At 37.1% G+C, this 27,814-nt stretch overlaps 1 protein-coding gene across 1 annotated transcript in view; it reads left to right on the top strand.

Moving 5' to 3' along the window:
* Positions 1 to 4,088: 4,088 nt before the first annotated feature.
* Positions 4,089 to 27,814, top strand: part of LOC149948890 (U-scoloptoxin(11)-Ssd3a-like) — a 64,190-nt gene continuing 40,464 nt past the window's right edge. The window contains exons 1-2 of the mRNA XM_090174071.1: positions 4,089 to 4,342; positions 17,526 to 17,781. Of these exons, the coding sequence (XP_090030197.1) occupies positions 17,665 to 17,781 (117 nt within the window). The 5' untranslated portion in view covers positions 4,089 to 4,342; positions 17,526 to 17,664. The remainder of the gene's footprint in view (positions 4,343 to 17,525; positions 17,782 to 27,814) is intronic.

Below are 27,814 nucleotides of genomic sequence, written 5' to 3' on the forward strand. Positions count from 1 at the left end.
GGCAATGGCACGACCCGGAATACAGCGACGAACGAGAGAGAATGGGCTGCTGTAGTAGTGCGAGATGTTCATGAAGCGGCGGAGAGGCGTTGGCGTAATGATGTCAAAAGCAAGAATAGTCTGAAGCTCTACCAAGTGAAACAGAAGCCACAAACCGAATCGTGTTATGATGGTTCTTGGTGTAGTGGCCCCCTGTTCGACGCTAGAACGGGCTGCCTTCTGACGGGAGAGAGACAACATTGCATCGGTTGTTTGGTTTAGAACCGGCCTGCAAGCTGTGTGGGAATGCCTATGAAGACCTCGCCCATGTACTCTTTCATTGTCCGGTTGGTGAAAGCGATGAAGATATTTTGAATGGCGCGTGCGGAACCCGGAAATCTCCTTAGAGGAAGCCCTTGGATTGTCGAGAAATTTCCATCACTTGTATATAGTGAAACACATTCTGGTTACCTGGAGGGCTAATAAAGATAAGTGGCGTCGTGAAAATATTTAGGCATTTAAATGTTTTTTCGTTATATATATAATTTTATTGTTGCATTCTGTAACTTATATTTGATACTTTCCAGTACTATATATTATATATTTGGTTTAATGTTGTGTATTGTTTTTAAACCGTGCTCACTTTAATTTGGTGACGCCGCCCCGATTTCAAGGGGTTTTACTTTGTATGGGTTTACTATAAATGTACGTCCAACTTCAATTTTTAACGTGATCGAAGCTGGCCGTACCTAGGTAACGATTTGAAATTGTTATGGTATTTTTCTGCGGGCAAAATTTATCATAAAATCACACACCCTTTATTCCAAAAAATGAAATACGAAATAGAAGCAAGGCGCGCCCTGGCAAGTTGGAAAAAAGAGGCAGGGCCTGCCCTGGCCAAATGGAAAAACCAAGGCGGGGCGGGGCCCTGCCTTTGAAAAAAGCACCGGGGCGACGCCCTGCCCCGCCCTGGCCCGACTACACCACTGCATGATATTAAAGGTAGGCCTAACAAAAGCTATTAATTAATTTTTCCCACCGTTCTTTCTCTTTTGGAAACTTAAACAAGGAGATCCTTTGCTTTACTTTGGAACTGTTACAAAATTTTACAGAACAATTACTTCCAGGCATATTTCTTTATTGATACAAACCCTCAAGATGATAATTTCTAAGACAAAACGCGTATATAAATTTTTGCGTCTGAAATCCGCTGTTTGGGATTTCGAAAAATACGCTTTCTCCCGGCCGTTAGGCGTCGCTCCGCTCAGGATTTTTTTTAAATTCCGGGGGTCGCTTTTCAGGCGGAGTTTCATATCTCTATATTGTCAGTATCTCTGCTACTTATGTGAATTCCCCTGATTACTTAAGTGACTACCCCTCGGACATCAAACCAAAGCCAAAACTTAATAATATTGTTTAGAAAAAAACCGCGCCGGCGCACTACGTATTAAAAAGCGTGATCCATCCCAAGGTCATTCGAAGCGTTGTTGTTTGTATGTCATGTAGGTACAGTTTACAGTGGCGTAGCTAGGGGTGCGGTGGGGGCGGCCCGCCCTGGGTGCCACCCGTTTGGCCGTGATTTGGGGGTGACACCCGACCGTTAAAAAATAAAACTAACACAAACTAGAGACTAGTAAGTAGCACACAATGATAATCGCCCATGGTGTCACCCACGCTAGCTACGACACTGACAGTTTATTAAATTATTTCCACCTAGAGCATAGCGCCGATTTAATTTCGGTCCGTGGCGGCGTTTGGCAAAAAACACCCGGCGGCGCCGGTGGGCCCCGCCGAGTACTCGACCTCAAAAAATGCCGAGTAATCGATGATGTTCGAGTACTCGACCTCAAAAAATGCCGAGTAATCGATGATGTTCGAGTACTCGACCTCAAAAAATGCCGAGTAATCGATGATGTTCGAGTACTCGACCTCAAAAAATGCCGAGTAATCGATGATGTTCGAGTACCCGCACAGCCCTACTGATTATCCGCGATTTTCCGTCAGTTCGTATTCATATTATCATAAGTTAACTTATGATATTATCATACCTCTAAGTAGTCAAATAGGCCCTATCAAGGTGGAATCTTTGTCTAGAAAACGTGATGTCAAAACTTGCCTCTTCGATTACCGCGAAAATGAATAATTTTAAAACAAATCTCGGAGTCAGCGGTGTTGGGTGGTCGAAAACGAAACTATTTTGGGAGGGGCTAATTTTAGTAGGTGGAGTGGAAGGGGAGAGGGCTCTTTACGATAATTTTAGTGTCGTCTGCTCGCGTGGAGTAAGAACCGTCTAGTCTCTTCATCTAGTGGGCAACTTACTCAGGCAAGAATGGAATAAGGAAGTTATATTGAAAGGGAATTAGAGAGCCAAAATTACGGATTAAATACCGCATTTAATTATGGAACGTTTACTTACCAGTTATAAACCTTGGCTCTAAAAACTTTACCGCTAGCGTTTGAATGCCTTTCTTTAAAGTTTTTACTTTCAAATCGACTTGGGATGATTTTTCCCAACGCTTCCCACTCAATATAATCCCTCTTTTCGCTGCAACTGACAAGGAGACGACCCGAGGTGTAACGCACCGATTTTGTTCAAACTCGGGGGTTTGGTAGACCTTCATGTAACTTGAAAATGGGAAATGTCTCCATAAGCAACCGTTTGGCCATGACAACCAAAAATGTTTTTGACAACACAAAATGGAAATTTTCCCATTGAATATAACATGGGAATCTGACCAATTTTAGGGTACCCCCTATAAAAATTTTAATCAATTTCGAATTTTTTCATTATTTTTTTATTATTAGCATTTTTAATTTTTTTTTGTAATCTGCGTAATCGCCTCCCGTAGTGATTTTGTAATCTGCGTAATCGCCTCCCGTAGTGATTTTGTTATCTGCGTAATCGCCTCCCGTAATGATTTCTTAATCTGCGTAATCGCCTCCCGTAGTGATTTATTAATCTGCGTAATCTCTTCCCGTAGGGATTAGGTAATCTGCGTACTCGCCTCCCGTAGTGATTTCTTCATCTGCGTAATCACCTCCCGTAGTGATTTCTTCATCTGCGTAATCGCCTCCCGTATTTATTTCGTAATATGCGTAATCGCCTCTCGTAGTGATTTCTTAATCTGCGTAATCGCCTCCCGTAGTGATTTATTAATCTGCGTAATCTCTTCCCGTAGGGATTAGGTAATCTGCGTACTCGCCTCCCGTAGTGATTTCTTCATCTGCGTAATCACCTCCCGTAGTGATTTCTTCATCTGCGTAATCGCCTCCCGTATTTATTTCGTAATATGCGTAATCGCCTCTCGTAGTGATTTCTTAATCTGCGTAATCGCCTCCCGTAGTGATTTCTTAATCTGCGTAATCGCCTCCCGTAGTGATTTCGTAATCTGCGTAATCGCCTCCCGTAATGATTTCGTAATCTGTGTAATCGCCTTCCGTAATGAATACGTAATCTGTGCATTGGCCTTCCGTAATGGTTTCGTAATCTGCGTACTTGCCTTCCATAATGGTTTCGTAATCTGCGTACTTGCCTCCCGTAATGCTTTCGTAATCTGCGTAATCGCCTCCCGTAATGATTTCGTAATCTGCGTAATCGCCTCCCGTAATGATTTCGTAATCGAAGTACAGGCAAACTATAAGTAAGCCCATCATGTCATACTTATCAGATATTATATTACTTATAATAATAATGAATACAACCCCGCAGCCTCTAAAAATAAGTGGCCCCGCGGGCCGCGCAAAGCAACAAGTGTTTAATCAAGACGCAAAAACCATCAAAATGGTTCCAATAGCGTAAACAGGTTAGGTAGGGGGGGGGGCATAATTTCCTCCAGAAAGGGGGGGGGGAGTTTGAAACTCTCGGATTTGCGGAGAGGGTACGAGCCTCAAATGGGAAAAAAATGCCCCCAAAAGCGGGCAGGGGTTTACTTACGCGCTGGTTAATGCGCGCCGCTGATTGGCCAAGAAAAGGGCGCGTGACCGGGTCGCCATTGGCGGGGAGCGTGAAGAGTTTTGAAAGGGGCGACTCAAGATTTCCCGCCAAAGCGATAATCCTCCGGAGATCCTTTTTAAGCCGAGAAAGCGCCCCGTTAAACGCGCTTCCCCGTCGAGCAGAACGCGGAGTCAGACGTCGCTAAAAGGTTCGCGACCGACTTCGACGAAGGAACTAAAATCTTTGGCCGACGGAAACATCAAACCCAGTTATTCTCTGTCCGACCACATTTGCGGCCAACTTCGTCCACGAAAGGGAAAAACAGACGCGATTTGGAAACATCTTTATTAGTTCTTGACGTAAAAATCCCGTCCAGAATATATTATTTTGCGCCAAACCGTAACCCACGTGTCATTTATCCCATTTCAGGTAAGAAACTATTTTCTCTCATTTTATTCCATAACTGTAATTTAATTTTTTTCCCAAAAATTGTATATTTAAAATTCCTTCGATAATTGTAAATTTAGATTTCTTTTGATAATTGTAAATTTTGATTTCTTTTGATAAATGTAAATTTTGATTTCTTTTGATAAATGTAAATTTAGATTTCATTAGATAATTGTCAATTTAGATTTTCTTCAATAATTATAAAATTTGATTTACTTCAAAAAAAAATCGCAAACATCAAATTTCTCCGATAATTACTAATTTAAAATTTTTTCCGATAAATGCAAATTGAAAATTTCTCCGATTATTCTCAATTTAAAATATCTACGATAGTTGTAATTTCAAAATTTCCAATTATCTGTAAAAATTTAAATTTCCAATTATAGGTAAAAATTAAAATTTAAAATTATCGGATAAAGTTGAAACTTCCAATTATCGGTGAAAATTGAAATTTAAAATTATTGGTTAAAATTGAAATTTCCAACTATCGGTGAAAATTGAAATTTACAAATATCGGATAAAATAGACAGGTTAAGGCACCCCTAAATAATGTGCAGGGATTACTTGTAGCTAAGTGTAGACGTAGCTTTATTGTGCGAAATCTACACTGCAAGTTATCCCTACACATTATTAAAAAAAGGTTCTTTTAAAGGTAAAAGTAAAGTAAAATAGGAACCGAAATTTTGAGAATAGGAACCAAAAATATTATAAATATATTCAAAAAATTAAATGTTTATTATAATTAAATTATCTCAAAAACTCATTTAGTTTTTAATTATGGCATCCCAGAAACTCAGTTGTTAATTAAAAGATGCCAAAAATGGTCAGTTTTTAATTAAGGGATCCCAAAAACTGTCCGTTTTTAATTAAGGGATCCCAAAAACTGTTGGTGTTAATTAAAAGATCCCAAAAACTGCCAGTTTTTAAATAAGGGATCCCAAAAACTTTTAGTGTTAATTAAAAGATCCCAAAAACGGTCAGTTTTTAATTAAGTGATCCCGAAAAATGACAGTTTTTAATTAAGGGATCCCAAAAACTGTCCGTTTTTAATTAAGGGATCCCAAAAACTGTTGGTGTTAATTAAAAGATCCCAAAAACTGTCAGTTTTTAAATAAGGGATCCCAAAAACTTTTAGTGTTAATTAAAAGATCCCAAAAACGGTCAGTTTTTAATTAAGTGATCCCGAAAAATGACAGTTTTTAATTAAGGGATCCCAAAAACTGTCCGTTTTTAATTAAGGGATCCCAAAAACTGTTGGTGTTAATTAAAAGATCCCAAAAACTGTCAGTTTTTAATCAAATGGCAATTTAGCGTGGTTTAGGAACCTCGAAGGAAAAAAAGACCTTAGGGTTAATAGTTTCATGATTGGATCCTGGGGTATAGTTTGTCCATTTCACTGTTTTATGAAAGCAAGGGCATTTTATTAAATACTTTATTAAGTTATTTACAAAATAACAGTAAACCTTACAAGCTGCGTGACAAAATCAAGCGGGTTTAATTAATACAAAAAAACACACAACATTTATTTAATATATTGTAAAAAAAAATATTAAAACATTTGTAAATTTAAATCTAATTAAAGTAAAAAAACAAAAGTTAAATGTTTTTTAAAATAAACAATGAAAAATCAATGACAATAACCTTCTTAATATCGATAATTGTATTTCCGTGTGTTAAGTAGGGGGGTTCGCTGGCCACTGGTCAACATACAGATTCCAATAACGTATTTAATTTGAAAGATTCAGAATACTAGATACTACACTTTGGTTTTCAACTAGGGAATGTTTTTTAATAAATGAAATGAAATTCGTGGAACTTTGATAGAGCTGTGTAAAAATATTCCAAACCTTGTAGGCAGAGATAGGAAGAGGTGGTGGGGATTAATGCCCGAAAATTAGCCCTCCCAAAGTGCGCACATTAAAAGATATAATTGCCGGCTCAATAGACAGGTTAAACGCGTAGCGGAAACAGTCTGCGCACAGTCAAGCTACGTCTACAAGTTCCCCTTACGCGTTTTGTAGCGTGGGCTTAGCCTGTTAAATGTAAACAGGTAACGCCAAGTAAACAAGACTGCGCGTCATTATGCCACGTCATGGAAAATTTATAAAACGTTAATCAGGAATAACAAGAAGATAAAGATGTTATTGAGAACGTAATCGTCGACTCGTTTAAAGGGGAACGGCCAAGCTTTTCCAAATATCATCTTATTTGCGTATCAAAAGATCAACAAGACGTTCAATATACATACACGTACCTTATTTTGCCTTGAAAAAATAGTTTTTGGTCTAAAAAGTTGAAACGCAAAATAACGCCAGATATTTGGGTTGGAATTTTCGTCGCCATCTTAAGGTGTATCGCCAGCGCCAGCAGCACCTTAGTGAGCGATTTGCGAACTATCCCAACTTTTGAAATCGCGCAATTTAGGCTTAGGTCTCGTTTAACTGGAACGCGCCGCGCGTGAAAAATAAAAAAAAAACTTTCGCGTCTTCAGCAGCGCGCGCTTTTATATTGTTTTTCAATTTTAATCAAGCAAGGAGTGTCTCACCGATTTCTCACCAGGTGTCGCAGCGGACGCGCGCTTTTCAATTTCCCGAAATTTCTTTATTTTATTAAAAATTAACCGCTTAATATTTTTTGATGCGGTTTTCGCCATAAATTTTAGTTTTTAACGGGCTATATGGCTATCTAACTGGTTAAAGCTTGACCGTTCCCCTTTAAAGAAGAAATAGCCCAGACTGAAACGGTAACGCCATCTGTCAGGAACAAAATTATCAAATATTTTTTATTGACACAATAATTGAGAAACTACAATCTATTTTATTATTTTTGTGAAATATTTCAAAATATAATTAGTTTTAAACTTAAAATTCGGGTCAAATTTTCAAATAATTATGAGGCCCTTTAAAAGTAAACGCGACCCAAAATATTACCACGAACGATACTACAATTAAAATAATTGGGATTTCCGGTTGTGGGAGGACCTACTTGAAATTCTGACCGAATTTTTCAAATGATTATGTGACCCTTGAAAAGAAACCGTGAAAATATTATCGCGAACCAAGTATGCTTTTCAGTTCTGAGAAAATGTAAGTACGTTCTTAGGGAGAAATTTCCCGAGTGACCACCGACCCGGTTTTTTATCCGCGGTCATCGGAGCGCCTACTAAAGATATCATCCTCTCAAATTTGATACTTTTTTCAGTCCGAAATGACTCCCCCCGTGTCCCTCCCTTTTTCAAATCTATGAACGAAAGAGAGCTTTCTAAATCCCATAATCAATTCGGATAATTGCTCAATTTTTAAATTCCCGCCCACGATAGAGAATCTTTCGAAAATAAAAAGTGGTCGGTACCTCCTCCGCCAATTTCCCCACACTAATGAAGACGGTCACTTTTCTTTTCGTTACACATCCTCCAACACTATCATCTATTTTTGGGTTTTTCTTTTAACTTCCAGTAATGTGGATTTATCATAAAAAAGTGAGATAATTATTAGCAAAGGATTGAAAGGGAATTAATTAAGAATTTAATTGCCGGTAATAGTTAAAACGCGTCTACAGACTATTTATAACCACCGCAATTATCACGTAATTAAATAAGTTATCACACTTAAAAGCACCACTCCCTAAACTCAGCGATAGAGTATTGAGAGGTTAAGCGTACGATATTTTGAACGGGAACGTCTGAAGTAATACCGCAGTTATATGGCAGTGTTACCACAATATTTTCAGATTCAAATTCCTTGTCTATGCCACGTGTTTCCTGTCCATTTGTAAAATTTTGGTTTAACTAAAAATGTTGAAATTAAGTTAAAAAGAACTTTAAGAAACTGAATAATTATCACAAAACTATATATAGTAAAATAATCTTCAGCAAATTTTCAAGACAAATTTTTAATTCCCCGACTTTTTTACAAATTGTTTTCCTGACTTTTTTTGTCTATTTTCAAATTGGGGGATCTTAAAATTAATTTTGCGCGTGAAAATACGCCGCCATGTTAGGCTATAAAAGCAGATAAATTAGCCTGCTATACATCGCAACGTAAAGGTATTGTCACGTCACGCGCGAAAACGTAATTTTGAAATCGATCAATTCCCTGACTTTTCCCTGACCCGTGTTAACCTTAAGTCAGGCTAATTTGGCAGCATTGTGAAAGCATTTAGAAGTTTCCTCTAAAAACGTCAGCACGGTTTTGCTGCCACTGCACTTTGGCATGATGTTTTGCCAAAGTATATAACATACTCCTACGATAGAAGTATCTAACTATACCTAAAAGGGTAAAATGAAAAATGAAGCCGCATATGTTACCGGAAGTGGATAGTATAGAAAAAGTAATTACAATTACATTTTCTGTGCTTTACATTTTGAAATATAACAATAGACTACACTTTAATAGGAAAGTACAGCATAAAAAAAGTGCAAAAAATTTGGCATTTATAATCTTTAATCCTTTTTTCAAACTTTTCCGTAAAAAATATAGTTCACTTTTGGCCACATTGGTCAGATAATTAATTAGGGTCCAAGATAATATTTTCCATTATTTTCCCCACGTTTTGCCGTTTGGTAACACGGCTCCGAATGTATATTTATTAATTAAAACAAAACCAAATTTAAGTATATAAGTAACATTAAAGACGTATTTCTCACGTACTATTTTTTCTTGCGAAACGTTTGTTGAAAAATCAACCGCAGCCGGCCAATGTACATGTTTCAAGCGAATACAATTAACAGAATAGGAAGATGAATAGTACTCTGGTAAGAGATATATTAGAGAGGTTAAGCAGAGCACTCTAGAAGTTTGAACGTCGGGAGTCACGTGAACATTTTAGACGTTATACTTTCCCCGTTTGTACTTCGGAGTCGAATATTTCACCACTTCAAGACGACGCCATATTTCTGTCGAGCTTTATACGTGAAAGGTCGTAATATATTTAATAATAATAGTAATACTGATAATTATAATTTTCCAACTCAACAAATCGGGACAGAGTTATGCCAACTTATTATTTACGTAACAGCGTACTTGTTAAAAAGCGGAAATACTTGTTTGAATTGAAATACGCCTAGGCAGGGCCGGATTAAGACTTTATGGGGCCCTAGGCCCAAGTTAATTTTGGTGGCCCCTTTCCTCAATTTATAATTGAGAAATGGAAGGAAAATTAATTTTTCTGCCAGATTTAGTATGTCGTCAGGGGCTAGACGGCAGTCCGTCCGAGAATGTGAAAATCAAACGTTTTTGGTTCATAGGGGTGGACGCATTTACTAAAATTACTCCGGAAAATATTTTGTGAAAAGCAAATGATAAAAGTTTTGTACTTTTATTTTTTTCGAACCCTCTTGGTGCCCCTTGTAGGCTTAGTGCCCTAGGCCCAGGCCTATTCGGCCTATTGGTTAATCCGGCCCTGCGCCTAGGCCTTGTTTAATTAGGACTAACTCGGTGAAATAAGTCGAGTATACAAAGAGGGACATTCGCGGTACACCCGGCCACACGAAGCTACAAATAATTGTATTTCGACAACACTCATACCCGTACATAACACCTGTTTTAGTATTGTTCAAACGACGTTTTTAATTCTTCGTGTACCCTGTCCCCCTGGGTTAGCGAAAGGTGCGCATTTTGTTAAAACTCGATTTCAAACGAACTTGATTCTGAACTGAAAGCGCGCTTAACCAATTTTAAAGAATGGTTATCCTCGAAAGTCGAGGTACTCCCGACGTTGTTGTTCAAACTTCAAGAGCGCTTTGCTTAACCTCTCTATTATACACTTTTGGCTGAGGCGTACCGACCAGTGTTGGAAATAAGGCAGTGGCGTCGGTCAAAGACCAGTTTAATTTGGGCGATGACCAGTAAATTAAATCAAATCTGGGGTCCACTGGTCATAATGACCAGTTAATTTGTTTGTGAAAAATATCAAAGCTTCTGTTTTGTGATAAATAAAACTATTTATAGAACTTCCTAATCGCAATTGTCAATTTGCTTACAAAGGTAAAATAAAAGGGGGAAGAAGTGGGAGAGGATAATGGTCATGACCAGTAAAATATTTTTCCAGTAGGGGGTATAGTGGTCACATTGACCAGTAGTTTTAAAAAGCTTATTGCCAACACTGGTACCGACCCGGGTTCAGGGGATACATTTTGAACTGGGCGCCAAGATGTCTTTCACGTAGGGGGTGCCAAAACACTCCTATCTTTCAAATGTCAAAGCTAATTATATTTTATTTGGTTTATAGGGGGCGCCATTTCTAAAATTTTGAATTGGACGTCATATACCCTCGGTACGTCCTTGACTTTTGGTTTGGTCAAAATCCACTCAAAAACCGACAACTTAACAAGGTAACCCATCAGAATACCCTCGGTACGTCCTTGACTTTTGGTTTGGTCAAAATCCACTCAAAAACCGACAACTTAACAAGGTAACCCATCAGATTGTATAACAAGAAATATATTCAATTAAACAGAGAATATGTGATTTCCGGAAGAAAACCCACAAACAAATTCGCAGTCTAACGGTAAAAGTAAGTGTAGGGAGCTGTTGGCTCACGTGGCTTGAAGGGCTTGCCACCACCCTCCTACGCGCTGTAACCCGACCACCTGTAATTGGTTTCGCGAGTCACTATTATTACATTTTGGTACGATTGCGGGTGAAGTCGGAGTATGATATATCATGAAAACAGAGCTTGTTGCGTATTCATATTATCGGTTAACCCAATAAATTCTTGCTAGATCAAAATCCAATTAGCCAATTGAGCTCCTCCCACGCGACCTCTCGTGGGTTTTAAATCGTTACATTAGAAAAAATCAAGTCATTAATAGTTTAAAAAAATAAATTTATTATTTGATAAAGTCTTTTGAATTCCCAAAATAGATTCAAGAGTCATTCACCAAAAATAATTGGTATTGTCCGTTTCGAATTGAACAGTAAAGGCAGCAGCTTTGTGGGCGTGCAATCGGAGACAAGAGTCTCATTTTAACACGCAGCGTCATGGGTTCTTGACCTTTCGAATCTCGGAACTTCTTAGTGGCTAGAAAATTCGTTTCTCAACCTAGTTGTACGATTAATCTTTTAGAACTTGCCCAGTTTGCCAAAAATATAAAATTATTAATGAGCCTCGTTGAATGACAGACCTCGAAAAGTTGTCGATGATTTAAAAGAAAATCTAAAACTCTAAGCAACGTAATAGTGAAAAGTATGACGCAAAGCGATATCAGTGGATGGCTAATCTCTGCGTATTAATAAATACAAGCCAAAGCGATTTTATAGATCTCAAAGTGGAAAAAAAAAACCTCCAGAAAAAATGAATATACAGGGTGTTTCAAAGGTTAGGAAAAAATGTTAAGGAGTTGTAGGGGGTGAGTTGAGAAGTATGGCTGATTTTCCCCCATTTCCCTACGACGAGTTAAAAGAGCGCCAAAAGCTTCAAAGTGTGGCCTACTAGCCCCTGGAAGTAGGCTGCATCAAAACCAAGCAGAAACGACTTTAAATACTGTTTAAGTTTAGTTTTTTACGCTGTTTACCTCGATTTGTTTATAAAGTCCGTTTTTACCTATCACACGAACCCAAACCTTAATGTTCGCGTTTCCCCACTGCTTGGTTTTGCGCTTGTCACAGCCTACTTCCAGGGGCTAGTAGGCCACACTTTGAAGCTCTCTGGCGCTCTTTAAACTCATCGTAGGAAAATGAGGAAAAACAGGCATACTTCTCAACTCACCCCCTACAACTCCTTCAAATTTGTGCATAACCTTTTAAACACCCTGTTTATCGAAAATTTTCCGATTCAATAAATAACCATCATAGTGCCAAAGAAATCGTTAATTTAGCGTTGAAAGCGTTTGAAATTTCGAAGCATTATTTATAGTATTTAAAACTTAAACCTACATTTAAGGAGATAAAAATTTTAAGATTTAGAATTAACTTGTAGAGTAATGAAAGTAAAGATTAGGATCTTCTAAAGTTGATTTATTCCTTTTTTTGAAGGATTTCACAGTCAGTTGTGAAAATGAAAAATGGAAAGTTTACGACGATTTTTATATTAGAAACCCCTTTTTTTTTCAAAAACAAATTGAAGAAGCATTTGAGCCTATTCGGTAAGCTATTGCACCCACACAGCTCCGGTTAACATGAAAACATCCTTGGTATAATGTTACTTTTTCCGTTTAGCAAAGTCCCAAATGTACTTCTGAGTCGGTCCTTTGAACTTTTTAGCCAGGTTCCTCGAGCGGAAACGAAACAAGCCATCCCGCTGAGAAAGACCAGGAAGAGATCGCGGAGTAAATTTCGCGGAGCATACCTTCGCGAGAGATCTCATTTCGTTCCTTCTCCATGCATGGCGGACGAAAACCCCTAAGCCGAGATGGTATCTCCGGGATTTGATCCAGATTAAAAGCCTAATAGCTTCGAAAAAGAAAACATTCTTCAGCAAATCCCTTTACCCAATACTCTTAACACCAATTAGAGCGAGCCTTTTTCCACTCCCACAAACCAATTCAATTAAGGAACTTATCAACGATTAAGGGGAGATTAAAATTAATCCAACGGCGGTTACTTTGACGGAGATATTATTAAAAAAATATTATACAAAAATCTATATAAATATAAGAGGATGTGTGTATGTTTGTTTGGATACTCTTTATGAATCAGCTCTGCTAATACCATAGATATAGGAAACGTATATAAAGGTCTAGATAAAACATCTCAAAGGGAGTTAATATGGAGGTGACAGCTAGCAGAAACGCGTAATTTCTGCAGGCTATCCTTATAAGGCGCTATCTATCGGTAAGAAAGCTCGTGCTATCGTCGCGAGAGCCATTGTCTCCTCCTTAAAAATTATACTAAAAGTCACCAACAGATGGTGTCTAAAGACTACGGCCTGCGGAAAGGTCAAGCACTTAGTACTAAAATGCTAAGAGAGCTCGCGCTCTTAGTCACGTGCCTTCCTCGTTGTCTGCTAGGTGTCAATTCCGTATTTTATGTTAGGCTTAGACGCCCCGAAAATTATCTAGACCTTTATATACATTTCTTATATCTATGGATAATACCCTTGGCACCACCTTAGCCTAAGTCATCATGCGACATTTAAAGCCATTAATTCAGGTGGCCGGGTTACAATGCGTAGGAGAGTGGTGGCAAGCCCCGCGAGCCAACAGCTCCTTACACTAACTATTACCGTTATCCTCAGCAAGTTTTTATGGGAAGGGGAAACCGAAGAACTCGGGGAAACCAGTGGCAGGAATCCATACCTCTACTTGGAATGCTTATCCTGCCGTATCGCGTATGGTAAGATCACTCTGACGGTTTTGGCTCCGCCTAAGAAATAAAAATCCCCTCTGCGCGCGCTCCCCTCTCACATTGTTGTTTGTTAAATTAACATAGTGACATCGAAAAAACCCGTCAGCCCCATCGAGACGAAAATCTTCCGCGATAAGCATTCCAAGAGAGGTATGGATTCCTGCCAGTGTGGAGAAAACTTGCAAACTCAACGCGGAAGGAGTAGTTCCGAGTTTTCACCCAGTGTCATAAGCTGGGATCGGACCCGGCTCCTCTTGCTGCGAGGCGAAGGTGCTAACCACTCCGCCACCCCACAGTTTCTATTAATTTTTATTTACCGTTGCTCATTATTAAAATATTTAAAACTTAAGCTTTTCTAACTACAAATATCGTGTTACCGTTTCTTCGACATATTTCATTTCATTTGCACCGTTCTAAACCGGTATTAAAATAATAGTAGTAGTATATAAAATAGCTCTCTCATTTTTGGCCTACTAGCGCCTGTAGAAGTGTTCCACACGCCCTACTTTATTGTTCAGGGATAAGTTAATTTAAGGGGCTCAGACTACTACCGCTATCTATGTGGTATTCAATATTTAGTAAGAAACGGTTTATAAGGTAATATTGTACGATTTCATCTTTATTAAATTAAATAATTAAGTTCATTTTTAGCGGAGTCGCAAAAAGTAAAAACATATACGGGGTGATTCTGTTACGTTTCGCGCAAATTCAAGGGATGTGTTCTTTGGATCAAAAAAATATTGTAAAATTGTTTTACAACCCAACATTCTATTAACAGTGAAAAAAATTGGGAAAAGGCAGAAACCGAGCTTCACATATTTATCTGCTTTTTAATTAATTAATGTTAATTCATCATTTACGTGTTGTTTACAAATTACGTAACACAAATAAAACTACTTTTTTACATCCCCCTTCCCCTTGTAAGACTCCGCTCCCTAAATTACGAAACAAACACTCACCCCCTTAATTATAATTAAATTATAGCACCTAAAATTATGAAATTTCTTTCAAAAAGCTAACGTGATAAAACGAATTATTAAATGGCTAGTGTACCCCCTGTAACATTTAGCAACGCCTGTACAACCATATCTCCTTACCCCTTACTGCGTGACGTCATTTGGGTATGACCCTAACGATCTATTTGAAAATGACAACCCATGAACGTTTAGCTAAATCCGGTATACACAACGTTAGGTTTTTAGAGTTCACAGAATCGGAATATTCAAAGGATTAAATTCCTAGAAAAGGATTGTAGCCTTTCGTAATTACGCGAGCGGTAATTATATCGGCTAATTAAACGTTAAAACGTTGAAGTGGACTTTAGCAACGAAGCGTAGATTTTATAGCAGTAAGACAATAGAGTTTCGAAAGCGTGAAAGCGAGCTAATAAAAGTTCTCCATTATTTCGCCTCATTAGCATAAAATAGAGAGCTAAGTAAGAAGGGCACTTTTAAAAGAGTGCCGCGGAGAGATTCTCTTTACTGAGGCCAAGAAAATGGAGCGAGTATTAAAACGCTGTTTGGAAGATGAAACGAATAACATTAAAAATAATGGAAGGCGTGGAGCAGCTAGAAGCTTTGGAAAAATTCGCTCAAATCTCTCGTATTTACGAAATTAGCATACGTTGAGATATTGCCTACTAAAAGCTATATTAATGTGCCTTATTCAAATATATTTTACCACACGAAAGTTCTCAATTTGAATCAACGTTTTAGTGGCGTTGGAACCGCTCTTCACGGAGACGTAGGCCAGGTAAACTACGGATTCCCTTGAAATTTTAAAAGAAGCCTCTTAATTCTACTAAAAATTTTCGAATTGGCGGAAACGTTTTTGGTTAACTTTTAAATTCCTTAAAATTCTACAGAATTTTACTATAGCACCTTAAATAAATCATCCTGACAGGAAATCGCCAAGAAGTAATATTTCCGAGAGCCAGGACCCGCGAGGTATTGTTTGTATGGGCCTAGTGCTTGTGGAAATAATGGAAACTTTTCACCTGTAAACAGAACGTCGTGTTTTTACCAAGTCTTAATATGTCAAAAAAGCTACCTGGTTAAAAGGGAACGCCACGGGGGAACGCTTGTTGCTGCCGTAACTTAGGTGAAAAATTTCCGTTATTTTAACAAGCACTAAATAAACAGTGACTCGCAGGCCCTGGCTCTCGGAAATATTACGTCTTGGCGATTTCTTGGGAGAATGATTTATTGGGGCGTCTTTAGGGAGCTTTGAAATTGACTTTTTATGTATGAAACACCATATTTTGTTAGCTTTAATAAATAAAAATAGCTTTAGGATTTCACTTAAATTTTGCATGCATCTTTATTTAGTCTTAATACTCATTGTGTCATGGATAATATTCAAACTGAAATAAATTCCAATGGCTCCCGTGCGTAGGAAGGTTTTTTGATGTTGGGGCAGGCCTGTAGCCACGGGGGGGGGGGGACATTCGGGGGCGATGCCCCCTCAAATGAAATTTTTATTTGCCCCCACCTGCCCCCTCAATTTAATCCATTCCCCCTCAAAGAATACTCTCTGCCCCTTTATCTTTATTAGTTTTTTAAACTTCTATTCCTTGAAATTTTCCTTTTCGACCACTTGTCTTTGTCTAAAGTTTAGATCTTTATTTATAGGTAAATATTTCTTAATAGAATGTTTTGGTTGAGAAAGCAAGGTTTTTTTGTTGAACATCAAAAACATTTAACGGCGCCACTTATGTTAATTTTCAAAATTAGTTAACGAAACAAATGTGCCCCTCACAAAAAGCTACTGCCCCCTTAACGAATTTTTTGGCTACGGGCCTGAGTTGGGGGAAGGAAATGAGGGGAAAGAAACATTCGCGAAAATTCTCCCAAATAATTGGAACCAGCGCAATTAATATTATAATTAAATTATTTTCTTATCAGAAGATTATTTTGAAAAACGTATTATAAAATCACATTTAAGGGTAACTCAAACAGAAGTTGCGGTAAAAGTTCAAAGAAGCGAAAACGTAGTTTCACTCATACATTTGCGTTTCTGGAACCAAATTACTTTTCTTCCGTCGAGTGAAGCAAATTTTTTTTCCGCCTTGGGCAAATATTGAAGAAGTTCATTAAAAGTAACGGAATAGATATCCATTTATAGCGAGATGACTGGGTAAAAATAAATTTGGCCAGATCTGAAAAGATCGCCGGCTCGGATAAGATGTTGCTTCGAATTAAAAGCTACTCGAATTATTTTATTAGTGTCAGGGGTCGGACATTCAGAAAAATTCACTACATTCAACGGAAAATTCATAATCCACCAAAAAAGGCAGGCAATGATTTTGTATTTTTTTAACAAATGAACAAATTCCGATGAAAAATTCGTAAATGCGCAAAATCCATAAAATTCTAGAGGAAATATAAAAATACAAAAATCCATTAAATTCCAGAGAAAATAGAAAAATACAAAAATCCACAAAATTCAAGAGAAAAGTACACAAATCCATAAAATTTCAGAGAAAAATACACAAATCCATAAAATTCCAGAGAAAAATACACAAATCCATAAAATTCCAGAGAAAAATACCCAAATCCATAAAATTCCAGAGAAAAATACACAAATCCATAAAATTCCAGAGAAAAATACACAAATCCATAAAATTCCAGAGAAAAATACACAAATCCATAAAATTCCAGAGAAAAATTTCACAAATCCATAAAATTCAAGAGAAAAATACACAAATCCATAAAACTCTAGAGAAAATTACACAAATCCATAAAATTCCAGAGAAAAATACACAAATTCTCCTAAAAAATCCGCAAATTTGTGGGGAAAATAACTGTATTTGCAAATTTCTGAATGTATGACCCCGGAGAAAGTGAAGTATCATTTTCTTATTCTAAAAATTCATTTTTCAGAATTTACATTTTCGCCAGAAGATTCGCAAGAAATATTTTCCATTCGCCACTGCATCCGGAAATTACATCGTCGCATCGAAACGGGGAGGTAACTAGAATCAGCGACGTCACCGCTCCTGGCAGCCAATAGCAAAGAGCCATGATAACACCGTCAACGCGTCACGTTCACTGCTGGTTCTGGTTGGCCTTTCTAGCGTCTCTGTCCCGACTCGACGTCGCTTACGCCAATAGAAAAGATTATCTCCAAGAAGTCGAGGTAATTGTTCATTCTTGTTTTAATGTAGATTATGCGTTAATGCACGGAGGAAGGATAAGGAGAGCCAACTCTTACCTTTGAAGTCTGTAGTTCCAAGCAGGAATCCAACCATACCTCTACTTGGAATGCTTATCGCGGCAGATTTTCGCCTCGATGTGGCTGACGGTTTTTTTGACGTCACTATGTTAACTTATAAAACAACAACGTGAGAGGGGAGCGCGCGCAAAAAGGATATTTTCGGTCGTAGGCGGGGCCAAAGCCGTTAGAGTGATCTTACCATACGCGATACGGCAGGATAAGCATTCCAAGTAGAGGTATGGATTCCTGTTCCAAGTTATAATGAATAGTTTCAGGAATTATATAAACGCGAACGTCTACGTCGTTGAACTAAAACGTAGGGCAGTGACGTTGTGGTTCGCGTTTTAACAAACACTTTTCGAGAAATGCGCATAATTGCGAGGGGTCGGACATTTACCACAATCCCGTACACTTTGTCTAAAATCGCAAAATCTTTTAAACCTCTCTATGGTAAATTAACATTGAAATCCCAAAATCACTTCAAAAAGTAATGATAAAATCGCCAAAATCTCTACGAAATCCCGAAATCCCGTACAAAATAATGGCAAGTGTCCGACCCCTCGCATAATTGGATCTCCTTATCTTTCCACCGTGGGTCTTGTCTCTTACGACTACGAGTCAGGGCCGTGTAGAGACATTTCGGGCATTACGTCGTCATGGGCCCTAACTGAAATTTACAAGGGGGGTGCTGGTGAAGGTCAAGGTGATGGGGCATACTTTCGGTCCCTTTTTTCCGTCGGGCCCCGGCGATTTAGCCCCCTCTGCACGGCCCTGCTACGAGCCCGCGCTATAGCCCCCTGATGACTGTACTAATCATGCAATATTTTATATTTCACCTTTTTAAATCATTGTATTTTATAACACTATGAATAATTCTGCGTGCATTATATAGGTCAAAAGAATCGCCGCCTACCGACACAATTTTACACTGAATGTGTGAAAGCTGTTTGCTCATTCAAAATTATCTCTGAATAATCAAGGCGGTTTAATCTTTTCATTTCAAAAATTATTTATTTGATTTCAATCAGATTTGTTTTATTTAAATTGATTTTTTTTTATTTTATACTTTTGCTCTAGGATAATTTATAATAGATGTTTCAATAAATTAAAATGAATAAAAAGTAAAAAAAATGGAATATGTTGCTCTTACGTCGCAAAACACGGCTTTATTAGTATATTGTTCGCACGCGCGATTTGCACGCGCGCTAGAAAAACCTATATTCCTCTGGCGACGGTAGCGCGCGCTCGAAGTAAGAGACTGTGACGTAAGAGGTAACGTATTATATTTTTTACTTTTTATTCGTTTTATTTTAGAGAAACATTTATTCGCTTTCACGAAAAATTCAGTTAATCCTAATTAAATTTTTCGTTTTTTTCTTGGCAAATTTAGAATTGGCATTCACTAAAACACTCTAATATATTTTAATCAAGGTGACCACAGAAAAGCTAAAACATTTCATAGGAACATAGGAAATTCGTCGTAATTTTATAGGATTTTATAGGATAGATTTTTGTTAAAAAAAGGAAAACATATTACAATTTCTGTCAAAATTACAGAAATATACAAATACTTATGAAATGCAAACCCGTGGTTCGAAAAGAAAGCCATTATATTTTTTCCGATCCTCGAAAGAAATAGAACTTGTAAATAAATTTCAGAGGATTACGACCCCCGTCATGAGAATGTTAGACAAATTAGCACCCCTTCGGCCCCCAAATTAAATCCTAGCGACGCCACCGAAACGAGGGATTTGCGCGCACGATTCCGGTCCAGTTGTTGATCTGTCCAAAAACTCGATACAATATTTCGGATCAAAATAGTACGTATAACTATTTTTAAGCCCAAATCCTTGGATACCGGACTTGCCCGATGAAATTCTTCTCTAACAACATACATTGTTAAATTTCTTCAAAGTTCTATACATTTAGATACGGATAAAGAAATTCGTGGAACGCCAAATAGATCATAGTTTATTCTTTGTTTGTCCGGTTCTCCTTTCTAAGAAACGCCACACGTGACTGCCTTTCAACAATCGACAATTCCCAGCCCGGATCGGCTCTATCGAAATAGTGGCCTCTACTACTAACTTTAGCTAAAAGAAACGAAAAAAAGTTGCATTCTTTAACTTAGCTATAGAGTCTGAAAGCTCTGATACGGAAACCATATACAGGGTGCTTCGATCACCTCGAACTAAACTACAATAAACAAAACCACAATAGCTATAATTTTATTAATATTTGGATATACTCAATTGTAAATATCAAAATTAAATAAAAACTCGACGGATTCTTTATGGTCGAGTTTTTATTTAATTTTTATATATTTAATTACCATGGTTAAAAACTTCAACGTATATGATTATATAAAAATAATCTAATGAAAATTTCGAAAATAATTTAATCTGGGGATATATCAAATCGAGAACTGGGAGGCATCTGAAATCGCCTTTTATCTGTTCACAATGAATTCAGATTAGTTTCGGGTTTAAACTATCTTGTTTGCATTTTGACCGGTATCAAATGATCTGACCCTAGCGTAAATAATCTGACCTATGGTGGACATTTCCTCCGTTCAGATAACGCCTATTGATGTCGGACTTTTTCAAGTTTCTGTTTTTATCATTGTACCTACAAACGCTATTTCAATTTGGTTAAATATTAAATTATTTATCTTTATTTTAATTATTTAAAAATGATTTATCGAATTCAATTTTCCCCGTTTCTTTAAGGTTGCAAGCGATTATAGCGTAAAAGTTTAAAAAACAATTAATTTTAAAATTTTACTCAGTTCCAGTTTTTACATGAGTAGGTGAGACAGAAAATTGTTCATATATATTGTAAATTGCTCTGAAACGGAATCGTTTTTTAGCATAAAAGATTGTAAGTTGATGGCGATTTTAAAATAAGCAACTTCAGAAACAAAGCGTTTTTTTACTTTCCGATTCAATAATTTATCATTATTTCCCCGAAGTAAGAGTTTTCTTGATGAGAGCGTTTAAAATTTCGATAGGCCTTGGTTTCGATCAAAAAGTTAGCTTTCGAAGGAGACTCCTAACGATCCTTACCTGGAAAGTTAAAAATTTGCGAACTTCATACTTTCTTTAGGTGTCGACGAGGTTTATAGGGTCTTTAGTTATGGGTTATAGGGCTATATAGTGATGTGTGGCGCCATCTTCAGGCTAGAAAGTATAAGCAACTCCCTTTAATCATTTCCAATAAATACAGAAAATTTCAAAGTGTGTTTTATAGTTTTTCGAAAGGTAAGACACTTTTGTCGGTTGAAATAAAGTTCAAAATGTTTAGAAAGAACGCCACATTTAATGTAACTAAAAGCTTAGTACTTCAGCGAGATAAGCTTAACCATCTTGAAGGCCTAAGGTATATTCACACGAGCCAAAAAAAATTTCCCTGCTTTGAACACAGTTTTCCTCTCGAGATATTTCCACACACTACGCGAAACCAGTGTCGTAGCTAGCATCAGTGGCGGATTAACTACCACTCGGGCCCCTAGGATTAGCTTTGTTTAGGGGTCCCTTGACCCTGGGAAACTTGCCGCGGTGGTTTTGATATTATTCGCTTAAGCATTTATGGTTGTACAGTCTGTTACAAAAGTCTTCGACAAAGGGAGTTTTTGCATTCATCTTAAATTTTCTCGAAACGTGTAAAAATACGACAACTCCACGTGAAAGGAAATAAAAAAGTATTAAAAATTTCTTCGGGTTTCATTTTTCTATCGTTTACACGTTTCGAGAAAATTTAAGATAAATGCAAAAACTCCCTTTGTCGAAGACTTTTGTAACAGACTGTACTTTGTACGATACTAAACTTTCTTATGAAATATATATAACTAAAAAAATCTGATGATACAAGATGAAAAACTGACCATTGGCAAAGCACACCTTAACTGAATTCATCTCAGAAGCAGCGAAATTATTTTTCTTGCTATTTGGGTTGCACAGATAACCCAAGTCAGAAATTAGAATTTCTAATCCAGCCTTGATTGGCACTGCCCAGTGACGGCGATCCCGTGGGGGCTCTGGGGCTCGAGCCCCCACAGGGAAAAACTAACGAGGGCAGAGCCCCCACAGAAATTAAATTGAGGAAAAATAGCAACCAGGGTAAAATTTATAATCTCACTGCCTTTATTTGGGTCCGAATTCAGTCTTTTGACAGAAGTTATTTTGAGATTGCAGATGCGAGTAGCATTAAGATGATGTAACCGTGAAATTGATTTCGATAGATTCGTTCAAACAGAAAATCGCCCCGTCGTGTACCCTATTTTACCTAAAATACCTTCGTTAAGTATGTGGCCAAGAAGGGCTTAATTATCTAGACATGTACACAGATATTTTTCTAAAGATATCGACTTAACTTTTATTATCAATGTAATCCATGCCGGATGAGATATTATAAAGAACACTTTTAAAAATATATAGAAATTTAGAGCTGTACATTTTCTTGCTTCAGATTTAAGTATATGTATTTTTGGATGAAAAAATAATGGCCCGGGCCCCCACAGAAATATTTTCCGATCGCCGCCTCTGGCACTGCCTTAAGTTTTATGAACAGCGCACAGTTTATCACAGTCAATCAATTAATCAAAATTATAATATATCAAAATTGGTCAAGAAAATAACCGATCCGTACTGTCCAGGTCCGTTATTATTTCGTGGCTTCTCGCAAAGTATTATTTTATTTAATTTTACTCAATTTTGAGGACAACAGGATACACGCATAAAATAAATGCTTGGATTATACTATATAGATAAAATCAATAAGCAGAGTAGTATTATCAAAAAAAGAACGTTTTCATGTATCCGTCTTTACTACAAAACGAAGAGAATACAGACGATCTTAGCGGCGGTTGTTGAAATGAAATCCGACAATCAGTAGGAAACGCGATTACAAAAATTTGTGTTTGGACAATTTTCCAACTAAAAGCTTAAATATTTTTATATTTTGCGTTAACTGTGGATTATTTATTCTCGAGGGCCCTTCTAGAAAAATCCTACCGGGCCCATTTATTCTCCGGACCCGTAGGCTTAAGCCTACTCAGCCTATTGGATAATCCGCCACTGGCTAGCATGGGTGACACCCGGGGCGGATATCATGGTGTGCTACTCTAGTTTGTGTAAGTTTTTTCTTTATTTCACGGTCGGGTGTCACCCCCAATCACACCCAAATGGTCATCGGTAGCTCACCGAAGTCACCGGCTGACGTCGTTACTGACGTAAAACTACTATATTTTTGGCGGGAGTGGTTCATCCGCGCATTGATTATTGGAGCGGTGCTTACGTTATTATAAAGGCCTGTGCGAGCTGCTCAGCTAGGGGGTGACAGGAGCTTGCGACTTACGCGCGAAAGACCAATAGGTGGCGTACTTCGTTGTCTTTTACTTTTCAAATATTTCGAGATTCGCGCCGAAAGTTTGAATCGTTCGGCGGGCTCAGTTTGCTAATATCCTGTCTAATGGAATTTTCACTGTAAATCCTTAAATTTAAAAAAATCAATTAGAATTGGCTTTAAAATCTTAGTTTTAATATCACAATTATAGTAGCAATATTATCCCTAGTAGCACAGACCTTCCGTTTTAGTGTTGGGGAGGTGTCGGTAGTGTTGGTAGACTGTTGGTGCTGAATTATTGTTGGCTTTCAACTCTGAACCATCACCTAAGTAAATTTGCCTACAAAAAACCGAAAGATTCCCAGCAGTTATATTCTTTTTAGTACTTATGTAAAGAAATAAGTTTAATAAAGACTCATTTACATTTCTTTATTAAAATTTATGTTATTTAAAAGGTTTTTTAAATGTAAGTTTTCTAATCACTAGAAAAAAATTTATGTATTTAAAGATCTGCGGGAACAGTGTAGGTGATGCCGACACCTTACCAGCACAAATTCACAAATCATTTATGTTAATAATTAATTGGGTGGTTTAAGGGTTTTGAACCACCAACTTCTGACTTCGACGGCAGCGAGTCAGCGACCTTACCAAGTTCGCCACAGATTCAAACGCACTAAATCAGATATCTCGACATTCATTGCGAAGCGCAATCCTATTATCGCTTATAAGCCACGTGATATTTTTCCATACGCGCGGCCGCATACGTTACGTCCAGCGTTGCCATACGTACTATAATATGGTACTATAGAATACCATAATTATTATTTTGAGAGCGTAATATATAGTACCGAAATGTACAATATTTACTATAAGGGCACTATTTTTATATTTACATTAATTTTTTCCTACTACTATAATATTACATTACGCTGTAAATTTCTAGTCCAAACGTGTAAAATAGTGGGAAAGCTTTATAAGTTGTCTTTGGAACTCTTATATCTACCTCAGTACGGCCAACTTCAACCGCGCGCTCGGCGCGTACCGTCGCTGTTTTGGTACGCGTGGTCGAAGTTGGCCGTTACCTTAGACTCGCTCTCCGCTCTCTGTTACTCGCGAGGTTACTCGTCATAAAACACGTAGAGCCTCGCGTCGAGCTCCAGAAACCGAGAAGAAAGGGAAAGGAAGGACCTTGACCTCGTGTTCCATATCGGAGTCGGACAATAAACTTTCTAGCTTGCTGGTCGCCATTACTGATGTTAGAAAATTGGTGTCTCTTTTAAAGGTAAATATATCTTAGTATTCCATTACATTTTACACTGTTAAAAATTTCCTTTAAATTTATGATTAATTAATGAGTAAATCTACAAAACTAGTAGTTATACAATTAAATATTTCGAGGCTTTTTGTAAATAATTAATTACCGATTACAGTATCTCCGTGAAATTTACCACATGTTTGTTTGTAATTCAAAATATAACATTGAAATTCTTTGTCATTAATTAATGTCATTAATTTTGGGTTAATGAATTTAAATAAATGTTTCAAATTAACTTTAGTTTTCAATCTCACATTCCAATCAGTTTAAAGCTAAAAATTCCACTTGGTAGGATAGGACATAAATTTTTTATTTAAATAAAAAGACTACAATTTAACCCAATTGCCTTAAAAAGCTCACGAATCGCTAGAAGTATCGGAAAGATAAAAACACCCATTTTGGGTTAATGAATTTAAATAAATGTTTCAAATTAACTTTAGTTTTCAATCTCCCCAACCCCCCTTAAATATGTAAATAAACTTGTTAATTTTTTACTGGTTTTTGTAATAATTGAAAAGATAGTGTAAATATTATAGTAAACTGAATAATATGACTTTATTTTGATCAGATGTTTAGTTATTATCTACCTAATTGGTATTCTTTGGTTATTTTTAACAGTATATTAATTTATATGTTCAATCATATCACACTGAAATTAATGTTTATATTATTTTTAATAGGCTTCATGATTCTGAATATTTCATTGTAAATTATGGAACAAGATAGAAATTCTGAGGAAAAGGTAATGGATAAATAAATCGTTCGCTAAACTTGAGGAAAAATAGCAAAACAATTTTATTATGGAACCTAACTAAATTTTTATATTTGTCTTAAATATCGAGGAAAGTTAATATTTGAGAGATATACCAATTTTTAAAGCAGGTTGAGCCCAAATTTTTAATAGTACGCTTTTAATATGGACACACCAATTAATCTGAGCAAACGACACATGAGAAGAAAAAGAGCTAGTTATTTGAGAAGTGTGTTAGATAGGTTGTCCCAGGAGTCTCAAGCTAACCCTGAAACCATACATTTCGTAAACTTTCACAATGGTCAAGTTGAAACTAATAATAACATTGGCGAAGAAAGGGATGATGGTGTCGAAGAGAGGAATATTGTTGGATTTGATAATATCGAGGCGGGCTATTCAGATTTTTCAGAAGTATCTGAATGCGATAGCTTTGTTAGTTTTTCCAGTAGTTCTTCTAATTTAAGTTTAAGCTCTTCTGACGAAGAATCTAATAATTTGGCCGAAGATCTTAGGGATTGGATTACAAATCACAATGTCGATACAGTTAAAGTTAATGATTTACTTAAACTTCTTAGAGCTCATGGACATGCTGAATTGCCGAAAGATTGTAGAACTATTTTGAAAACAATAAGACACACTACAGGCATTTCGGGAGTGGCAAATGGGGAGTACTGGCACATTGGGTTGAAGATTGGTTTAACAAAGTTTTTTGATTTATATCCTGATTATCCAGAGGCTTTATCATTTGCAACAAACGTTGATGGTATTCCTCTATTTGAAAGCTCAAGCACTAACTTTTGGCCAATTTTAGTGGGCGTCTATAGTTTTAAAAATGGTATTATAAGTGACGTATTTCCAGTGGGTGTGTTTTGCGGTGAACATAAGCCAGGTTCGCTTAGAGAATATTTAGGTCCATTTATTAAAGAACTATCTGATCTTAGGGTTCATGGATTTTCTTACGGAGAAAGGAATATAATTTGTAATCTTGATGGACCGTTTATTTTAGACACCCCTGCTAGGGCTTTTCTGAAACACATAAAAGGTCATACAGGTTATTTTTCCTGCGACAAGTGTAATATTTCGGGTTACATGTTAGAGCATAATATGGTTTTCATAGAGGACTATTCAGAGGAAACTGTAGCGCTCCGTACCAACCAAACATTTAGAAATCAAGATAATGAGGAACATCATTTACGTGGTGAACGTTCACCCCTTGAAGTCTTAGATATAGATATGGTAGCTCAATTTCCCTTAGACTACATGCACCTTGTTTGTTTAGGAGTTACCAAAAGGTTTATCAGGGCTTGGGTTAAAAAGGGAAAATTAATTGTTCGTCTCAGTGCTAATCAGGTAACAGAAATGTCTTCGAGGCTTTTAAAATGTTCAAACCATATTCCTAGCGAATTCGCAAGAAAGCCTAGATCAATGAAGCATATGGATCGTTGGAAGGCAACTGAGTTTCGACAGTTTCTCCTCTATACTGGCCCAGTCGTGTGTAAGGGAATTGTAGCTAACGATGTTTTGGATCATTTTCGATTGCTTCAATGCGCAATCTACATACTCGCTTCCCCAACTTTAATCGAAACACTAGTTGACTATGCTGAAAAATTATTGGATTTATATGTTTTGTCTTGCCCAGATTTTTATGGCGAAAAGTTTGTTAGCCTTAATGTTCATTCTTTAAAACATTTAGTGACAGATGTAAAACGATTTGGCCCTTCAAAGAGATGAAAATAAGAGACGTCATAGTACGTAAGTAATTACTTCCAAAATGTATCTTAACCCTAAATATCCTCTGAAACTTTATAATAATAAAAATGGAACCCTAGAAGGCAGTTAACTCGCACGCCATATCGAATGTTAAAGCAATTCCATAATCCTTAAAAAGTTCATTAATTAATCTAAACATTTAACATAGGTGCAATCCAAATTAATTTTGATGAGGTAAAGGAATTTACCGTCGAAACTGTCGTAAAAAAATATATCAGAGGAGCTCCAGATAGGAATGGAGGGCGTTCAAGAAGAAGTTTGAATACTCGTAAAGAAAAGGAATTAGAATGATTTAATTTTTGTTTATCTAATTTTTTTTAAAAAAATCGTGAATCTGTTCATCATAAATAAATGGTTTTTTTAATTATATTGTTATCCAAATTTTACAAATTACACCACTTGTTCGATTGTACATTTTATAAGTTATTGGATCTAAATGATAATATTACTATGACAAAGGATTCGATAATAATGGGTTCATAAGTATTATGATTTAACAGTCATATAATTGACAGATACTAGACAGCTTATTGTAAATAGTGGCGCAGAAATGGCTAGTTGGTGGCACAGGGCTGGGTAAATGGTGGCGCAGAGATGGCTAGATGGTGGCACAGGGATGGATAAATGGTGGGACAGGGCTGGGTAAATGGTGGCGCCGAGATGGCTAAATGGTGGCGCAGAGATGGCTAGATGGTGGCACAGGGCTTCGTAAATGGTGGCGCAGAGATGGCTAGATGGTAGCACAGGGCTGGGTAAATGGTGGTGCAGAGATGTCT

Source organism: Leiobunum rupestre, chromosome 4, assembly GCF_980474605.1.
Source record: "Leiobunum rupestre chromosome 4, qqLeiRupe1.1.hap1, whole genome shotgun sequence".
Taxonomy (NCBI): domain Eukaryota; kingdom Metazoa; phylum Arthropoda; class Arachnida; order Opiliones; family Sclerosomatidae; genus Leiobunum; species Leiobunum rupestre.